We start from the raw sequence: 9,060 nt of genomic DNA on the forward strand, positions 1-9,060 counted from the left end.
ACACCAAACCGACTTCAAAGAACCAGCGGCGACGAAGGCCGACTGTTGCGTCGCCTCACGTCGCCTGCGTCTGGTCCAAAAAGTTGCACTTGAACACACCGCAAAGACTACACCCGACGGCCAACTAGCACGTACGTTCTGCACCTGCGTGAGGGGAAATAACTCTCCATACCTTATGTCTGATAAGAAGTTGCAAATGGCACTGGCGTTGTCAGCCCTTGGTCTTTTGGTTGTGGAAGAAGAAAGGAAGAGGCGGAGGCGAAAAATAAGGAGAAACCGCACTAAATGGGTGAAATCATGAATAACGTTACTCCAGCGACAGGCTCAAGGGGCTTTCCCCAACCTGTGTCGAGAGCTGGAGATAAATGAAACCTCCGATTTTAAAAATTTCGCTCGGCTCTTTCCTGTTCAGTTCCACATGTTGAAGGAATTTATCAGTCCAATCATCCAGAGGCAAAACACGAACTACCAATCAGAGTGATCTCTCTCACCGACGGCTCCGACGCCGATTCAACATGCTCAATCGGCCGAAAAGCCACCGACAGGGTCCGACTAGTGCCGACGGTGCGGGACACACCGCAAAAACTAGGGACACCGACGCTTACCGACGGCCCGACATTGCCCGACGGCCGACCGTCAGCCTGGTGTGTCAGGGCCTTAAGTCCAGTGGATTTTGTTTCTATTTTTTGGACACAACATTATAAATCCTTAAGTCATACATACTTGATCCATTAATGGGGGGCTGGTCACTGGTGGTGGAGATGTGGTTGGGTAGGGGGATTTATACACTTGTTTGTTTGTTTCTGTTCTTCATTGGCACATTTAATAGGCTCAAGAGCAACATGTTTTATAATATTGCATGAGGTCATTCAATAAAAACATTTGATCACAAGTGTGGTTTTAGATCCTCAGGCATGGCCCTGCTGTTCCCAAGTCACAGTGAGACAGACGGTGACTGAGACTTGGCAATTTGGCCCCCTATGCTCTGTAATTCCCAGCACAATGTGGTCTTTTAAACAACTTCGTAAAAAGCATTTTTACATTCACGCTTTTAGATTGATTATATTCTCATTGTGTTTGCCTGTTATCTTCTTGTGTAACTCTTATCATTAATTAATATTTATTATTATTTTGCTGTCTGTGAAGGGGTCTTTACTGTAAAAGAGCTACATAAATAAAGCTTCTTCCTCTTCTTCACTCAAAGCTAGTGGGTTTTCAACAGTTTCCTATGTACACCTCCCTTCCAGACAAATACAACCTACTGCTGTATACAAATGTTATGCAGTATTGCATTAGGTTTCCAGAGAATTCATACTACTTTGTTACTATGGTAATGTTTCTCCCACATTATGCACAAAAATGTCAACCTAACATGACTTCATGCCTATGAAGTGAGTTCTACACTTGTAGCATCGTGATCATAATGATAGTCTCACTCTGATGATAATTTATCTTTTTTATCTAAAAATGAATCTCATTCAATCAGCAGAGGAAGCATCAGATGCTTAGGACGCTTGGGTGACACAAGAAACCTCATGTCACAGTCAGAGCCTCTATGTGAGTACAATCTTTCAAAATTGTTTTGATTAAATTTATGTTAATATGTGGCTATAAACATAATATGTGTGAATTTTTTAAACTGATTTAGGGTGTGATCACACTTACAGGTTGTTTTCTTTGGTCCAAACCATAGTGGAAAAGTATACTTTTACATATTTTACATTTGCCACTACTTTTCACACTAGTTAATGTAAAAGTCATGTAAGCGAAACTCACAATATGTGGTGGATCTATCTTCATCTATCACTTGACTAGTGACATTCTCACTCTCAGGCACCGCATACTCACCTATATGTTACATCATCCGTTGTGGTTGTGTTGTAAGATACACTGTCTACACTACATGTAGGCCTATATTATATATTATATATAAGATGTGTGGCCTATGTCCAAGGTAGTCGAGTCCCAAGTTCAAGTTCATGTCTTCATGAAATACTGCTGCCCTCTTGGCATAATTTACTATCTCTGGTGTTCATACCAGTTACGAACACATGAAGAAATAGTTGAATCCAAGCATGAGGAACTGCTGGCTATCGGATGTCAACAACTGTGTCCTTATACCCATAAAACCTTATGTTTTAGGGTCGTTTCCTGTAGTGAGTTCGGATTATGTTCTCACACCTAATGAACCACACCACAGTTTGCTTGGAAGAGGACTGAGACCTGCCTTTTCAGGCACCTGGTGATTATTTGGTGCCACCAAAGTCAAATAGCATTCGAATAGCATTGTTCTCATCTGGCCAAACAAACAAACAAACTAAAGGATTAAATGCTCAAGAGTTCAAATAAACCACTCCAAACATGCTTGGGTTGAACACACCCTTGGAAAATGTGCCTGTGTGTCACTGACAAATGTGTGTGTTTGTTTGTGACAAAGTTGTGTGGCCAAACATGCAGAGAAGACAAATTGTATACATCCCCAAACCAACCCCAATGGAAAGGTTTTCCCAGAAGCATCTGTGCATTGCCCAATTGTGTGAGCAGAGGTCCTGCGAGCTGAAGATGATTAACCGGCTTAAGGAACAGCAGAAGTCACTCAAACATCGGAAACATGGTGGCAAAGGTAAATTCACATATCAAGCCATGACTGCAGCTTTGAGCAAAGGCAAGCCATTATAGAGGGGTTGACTAAGGTGCATACCGTGTACCTGAATGTGATCTAATCTAATACAAAGGAAGTAAAATTCAAATGACATCACTTTTTATGTGGGTCCGTGTAACGCTAATCACTTAAATATTCTCATTATAAAGGAACATTTGGAAAGTCAGAAAATTGGGTACAATATTCTAAAATATCAACTTTTTGCCTCTCAGATAAATAGAAAATTGGGATTTTAATCGGGATTTTAGATTTTTGATAGATTTTTGTTATACAATCGGAAAATTGGTGTCAGGAGTGCAATTATATAAAATATAAATTTCTTTCCTCGGAAAATAAAAAAATTGAAAATTGGAGTTGGGATGTCAATATTGTACACTATCAAAAATTTTAAAAACTGAAAGTTGGTGTCGGTCGGGAGTTAGAACACTGTTTCTCCATGGAAGCCACTGTACCACAGACACGGGAGGAGACAGGTAGACCAGTCTTTGGGTGGCATCCCGACCCCAATTTTCCACTTATTTATTTTCCGAGGAAAGAAATTGATATTTTATATTATTGCACACCTGACACCAATTTCCTGATTGTATAGCAAAAATCAGAAAATTAGAAAAACTATTTTCTGATTTTCCAAATGTTCGTTGAACTATGTGAAAGTAGTTTTAACTGTTTTAATAGTTTTTTTTCCCTCACCGTAATTTTGATCACAATAATATTGCTTCTATTGAATAACAGGAATTGTATTGTATTATCTATATCTGGTATGGGGGAGAATTATTCTGTATACTTTATGTACTCTGTGTGTGATAACTGCTATAATACCTGTAATGTGTGTACCCAGATTTTAAGGACATGGACCATGCAGGTTTTTTTGGCGTACAAATGTTGAGGGAGGACAAGGAGACATTAAAGCTTCTTGACATGATGCAAAAGATGTCAGCTCTTGAAGCAGGTTGGTTGTGGCATCAGTCCTCATTCTGTGTACTCCATTCTGTGTCCAAAATTAATGTGGGTGTACAGAAGTAAATGATCTGAACTTGTTTGTGTTCATGTATGCTTTACAGAAAATACTGTGAAAGACTTTCCCGTGTTTGGTGTGTTAGAGGATGTATTCCTTACAGGGATAATTGACACACTGCATTATGACAAGCAGAGAAAAGTGGTGCTGAGTGATGTCAAGACTCTCAACAAAGACGCTGAGCTCTTTGTTGCAGAAAGGGGGGAACATGAATTTCAGGTAAGACTATCTCTCGCATTTGAGCCTTTTAATGTACTCTTAAAGATGTTAAATACACAGATAGAAAAAAATATCACAATACAAATAAAAACAGAGAGAGCAATTTACATAAAACCGTGTGCCTGACCACATGAACATCGAGTCAATACAAGTTGTCCCCTAAAAACACAGTATCAAATAAATAAAAATGAGTAAACAAGATACACAATTACAAAATAAAAATAGGATAGAGATACCACTACAAAGAGCAATACACATAAAAACCATGCCTGTCTAAGTGTGCTTTTATAATAACAATAATATTAATAATAGCTTTATTATTTCAAAATAAAGTTACAAAGTGTTTTACATAGACAAGGAAGTCAAACAGAGAAATCAGACAGGCAGAAACTAAAGAATAAAAAAATAAAATAAAATAAAGCAGAGAACAATACAACATAAAATAAATGAGAGCAATAAAACCACAGTATGTGAGTAAAATAAAACAATTATAAAAGGCATAAAACTATGGAGTAGAAGGAGTGTGTCTTGAAATGTCAATGAGTAGGAATGAGTATTTCGTTCGAATACAGTTCAAATGAGTTTTGAAAACCAGAAATCTCAGCACCTGGCCAAGTAATCCTTGAGTCATTGCTTTTGATCAACAACCTACAACACCCCTCACAGGCATGTACTGTGGGAAAGTCAAAATGTTACTTATGTCCCCTTTAAGCCTTTCTTGAGTGAAGGAGAGTACAAGTATTTTGGAGAGGCTTGACACGATGAATATGTGGCTATGGACATAAACAAAAACTGACTGTCTTTCCTCCATGCAGGTGGGCATGCATAAGCTCCTATTCGACAGCATGGTGAATGGACATGTGAAGAGGGAGCAGTACATCGAGCATCTCCAGCTTCAGCCTCGGCAGACCCTGGGGACAAAAATCCAGGGTCTCACACAGTCTCTGGGCTACCCTTCCAATACCTTTGGAGAACTCTTAGATCATGTACTAACCACCATGGCTTCCTCCAAAATTAAACGTATCGCTAAGTTGAAAATCATTTACCTTGTGGAAGGTAAGGATACGAAAACCTCCTCTGGGACAATGTGGGTCCAGTTTAAGGAGGGCCAGCTGAGAAGTGAGCTGAAGGGGTACCTGGCCTACTGGAAAGGCCAGAGAGAGCCCAAGGGGGTGGACATTGAGGATGCTTGGAAATGTGAAACCTGTTCCTTCAAGGAAAATTGTGAGTGGAAGAATCATGATTTAGTCGAGACAAGAATGGATTGTAGACTCCAGGTGGACCGTTTTACACAGGACAATCTTATTTCTGTGACCCCAACTATGGATGCCAATGCTTACTTTTGTAATGTTTTTGAGAGTGCTGCTTTAGACAGATATAATTTTGGTCAAGATTAGGAGGGGTGGGGGTTGGGGAGTGGTTGGGTGGCTGATGACTGATGTATAATGTTTCATGCTACATATGAAAAAGGCTTTACTCTACCTCGGTTCACAGGGAACGATACACCTTTAATGGATTCATTAATGGCTCAATCAGTCGTGGAGGAAGTTTTCTTTGTGTGTGTGCATCAACATGAGATGTGCATACACGTGCAAGTTATCACAGTTATCACAGTTATCACTGTTGTCATCGTTATCACAAACTATGATAACTGTTGTTTACCAGCAGATGCTTTAACATTACAGCTGCCAGGTTTTAAACGCTCCCTCCATTTGTGACTGTTATGTAAAATGAGCATCAACAGTAAGAGAATTTACATTGAAATGAAATTAAAAGGGAGACTTAAAGATGAACAACAGAGTTTTCCATATAAGCAACGTGGATTTGTTTACATTTATAATTTCACTTGTACAGACACAGGCCCGGATCTACTAGGGTTTGCGGCAGTGCTAAAACCTTGTTATCTGATCTACTAAGCACACAGGGCATTTGCACCTTAAATCATGGGTTGATCTGGGTGCGCTGTTTTTTGTGCTTTGGTATAATTGCATATGCATTTGTGGGTGTTCCAAGGCTGAGGCACAAAATAAAGGGAGAGATTAATTTATCAAGAGACGGTGGCCGTTATCACCTGTCGATTGCGCACAGAATTTAAGACAAGCATGTCTTATCACTTTGCGCACAGAATGGCTCCATCGAGACTGGCTCTGGAACCGGCTCCAAGATCAATAATTGTCACAACAGTGGAGAGGTGTGTGTGCAGTACCTTCACAAGGTCTCCATCCTTCCCACACCTGGCACCTGAGTCTCCGTCAGGGTCTCCTGCACTAGCTCCGTTGGCTTTATTTGTGGTAAGCATTTTGGCTCACTGCCTCATATCATACCACCGCTTTTTACCTCTGCTAAATCGCGCTTGTGGTGCCCAATTGCACTTTATTTATATTGTTCCAGAGTGACTTTTTACGCGTTGGTAAAACATCTCTTCTCTGCAGCTCTTTGGGGTTTTCTCTGGCACCAATACTTCCAGCTCCACTGGAGAGAAATTTGCGCTCCTTTTGCCCATCCTTATGTTGCTGCTAATGGGCTATTGTGCGCATTGTTTGGCCCATATATTTACACAGTCGCAATTCGAATGAATTTTCTGCGCCTCCGCTCAATTGCGTGCCCTACTTTAGTAAAAACCTTGCGCTGGCGGGACCAATTTCACCCGCAATTGCTTTTGCACTGCGGGTAATGGGATTGTAACACAAGTAACATAGACTAGATAGCAAGCTAACGAATGCTAGTACGCATCAGTACAAAATGCTTTGTCCAATTTCACTTTTCATGTGAAATTTCCAAGTAAGAAATTAGCTTTTCCAATATATCCGATGGCACATAAATGCACAGTATCATGTGGTACAGTTTGCAGGATCACTTGCGGCTGGCTCATGGCAGAAAGAAGCGTGCCGGCATTTGGCAGCCTTGTAGAAGGCGTGTGCCTGACAGGCCTTGCTGAGGGAACAAGAGTCCATCAGTCAACCCATCCTATCCTCTTGCTTCTGGGTTGGGACTTCACTCTGTTTCTATATTTGGCCTTTAATGAAGGCTGACCTTGTTATGAACACCAGGGCTGGTAGGGCTTGGTAGGCGGTGTAGGCAGAGTTAGAAGCTAAAATAAAGTACAAAACCACACCCGGCAGCGGTGCATCATGTGCTCCACAACAACCAGATGAGTAGGTGAAAAATCATTAATACACAATGTCATTTATATTAAATAAAAGTTGGCATGTCCAATACCACTTGCAGCTGCCTGCCATCAGTTAAGTTAGCTTCACTGTTTGGTAGTATGTATGGTACTCTTCAACAAAGGAAATGACATGAAGAAAAATAATTTATTTAATGATAAAATACATTTGATTTGAAAAAAATGACTGAGCCTGTTCTTGAACACCACACTGAAAAGCTGTAACCAGTTGAAAATAACCAGTGAAAAGAGGAGAACAAATGACGGCTGCTCATGAACGCCACACTGCAAAATGCTTATCAGTTGTAATAAGACAAAAAATGACTTACGGTAGTCTGCTCCTTAACGGCACACAGCAAAATTTTAACCACTTAGAAGTGGAGAACAAATGACTGACAGACTAACATATTAGTACAGTACATAGTGACACACATGGTACAGGACAACACAACTGTACCAGACTAACACAGTAGTAAAATACCAATAAAACACAGTGAGACCAGATCCAGTGCCAAAAGGAAGCAGACTTTATTAATAGCGGTGTGGGGAAGGGAAGGAAGGATGAAAGTCAAGGAAGGTTATTCCTGGACCAGGGTCTACTGTCCGCCAAGACATCAGTGTGGTGGGAGGGGAGGTGAGCCACACTAGAGGAGAAAGAAAGAAATAATAATAACAATTATTAACTATTTAGCTATGTATTCATGTGACAGGGATCATGTAGAGTAGGCCTACTAGTTCTATTTTAACGTTTGGCATGTTGGCAAACTCAAGCCATATGGAATATGCATTAATGGATGCATAGACGGGTTTTCCCGTAGGATTATTTAGTTGAAAGCAGACTATACCAACAGCAACCCTAAAGTCATAGGAAGCTACTTTGTGGAAGTGATAGAGCAGGTCGGAGGTTACCCGAGGCTTTTACGGACTAATATGGGTACAGAGAATGTGACAGTAAGAGACATGCAACTGTATTTGCGGCGAAACGATGAGACGACGAGAATCGAGAGCTGGTGGGGCCAAATGCGAAAAGAAGGGATCGAACACTGGATCCAGCTTCTCGGGGAACTTAACGATGAAGGACTGTTCACAGGCGATTTCTTGGACAAAGCGCTGGTGCAGTTTTGCTTCATGGCAATCATTCAGGTATTCCACTTACACTCATAATAATGTAATATGAGCCACTTAACCTACACTTTAGATTGAATATGGAGGCATGGGCATTTACCAGGATATCAAACTCAGAGAGAGAGAGAGAGAGAGAGAGAGAGAGAGATACAGAGAGAGAGGGAGAGAGAGAGAGAGAATGCGTGTTTGACTGTGGTTGTCATTGGTGGTGATGGGAAGAGAGGTTAACAGACACCGTTTTGACCACTGTCCGTGGTGCTGATTGGACATGACATCAAACACCAATGACTACACTGATCATATCATAGGCAATAGCCTACTGGCTGAGAGTTTTAACAAGCCTTTAATTAAAAAAAAAAAAAAAAAAGCTTAACACATGCACATTGACTCTGGAGAGGTGGAACATCATTTTTAATGGAATATTGGAATATATATGGTTTTCAAAAAATGCATATCTGTAGCCCTAGTCATGTGAGATCCATAGTTCAGTGCCTAATAAATGTCTTTTTTCAAGATAAAACTGTACATTTTAGAGTGGCCTTTTATTGTGACCAGCCCAAGGCACACCTGTGCAATAATCATGCTGTTTAATCAGCATCTTGATATGCCACACCTGTCAGGTGGATGGATTATCTTAGCAAAGGAGAAGTGCTCACTAACACAGATTTAAACAAATTTGTGAACAAAATTTGAGAGAAATAAGCCTTTTGTGTGCATAGAAAAAGTCTTAGATCTTTTATTTCAATTCATGAAAAATGGGAGCAAAAACAAAAGTGTTGCGTTTATATTTTTGTTCAGTATATGTTGCAATATTTGGGGGATATGCCTATTCAGTGTAAACAGACAATGGATATTAACATACCAAATCCTTAC

At 40.4% G+C, this 9,060-nt stretch overlaps 1 protein-coding gene across 1 annotated transcript; it reads left to right on the plus strand.

Moving 5' to 3' along the window:
* Nucleotides 1-2,451: 2,451 nt before the first annotated feature.
* On the plus strand, nucleotides 2,452-6,141 carry exo5 (exonuclease 5). Its single transcript, XM_078284235.1, has 5 exons — nucleotides 2,452-2,623; nucleotides 3,501-3,611; nucleotides 3,724-3,896; nucleotides 4,712-5,173; nucleotides 6,022-6,141. Exons 1-5 carry the CDS (start codon nucleotides 2,452-2,454, stop codon nucleotides 6,139-6,141), a joined length of 1,038 nt encoding a protein of 345 aa, XP_078140361.1.
* The last annotated feature ends 2,919 nt before the right edge of the window (nucleotides 6,142-9,060 follow it).

The sequence above is a fragment of the Centroberyx gerrardi genome, chromosome 6 (genome assembly GCF_048128805.1).
Source record: "Centroberyx gerrardi isolate f3 chromosome 6, fCenGer3.hap1.cur.20231027, whole genome shotgun sequence".
NCBI lineage: Eukaryota > Metazoa > Chordata > Actinopteri > Beryciformes > Berycidae > Centroberyx > Centroberyx gerrardi.

Coding starts and splice junctions, on each gene's coding strand:
- exo5 (XM_078284235.1), top strand. CDS start 2,452: ATGCAGAGAAGACAAATTGTATACATCCCCAAACCAACCCCAATGGAA. Junction 2,624..3,500: donor TCGGAAACATGGTGGCAAAG/GTAAATTCACAT, acceptor GTGTGTACCCAG/ATTTTAAGGACATGGACCAT. Junction 3,897..4,711: donor GGGGGGAACATGAATTTCAG/GTAAGACTATCT, acceptor TCCTCCATGCAG/GTGGGCATGCATAAGCTCCT.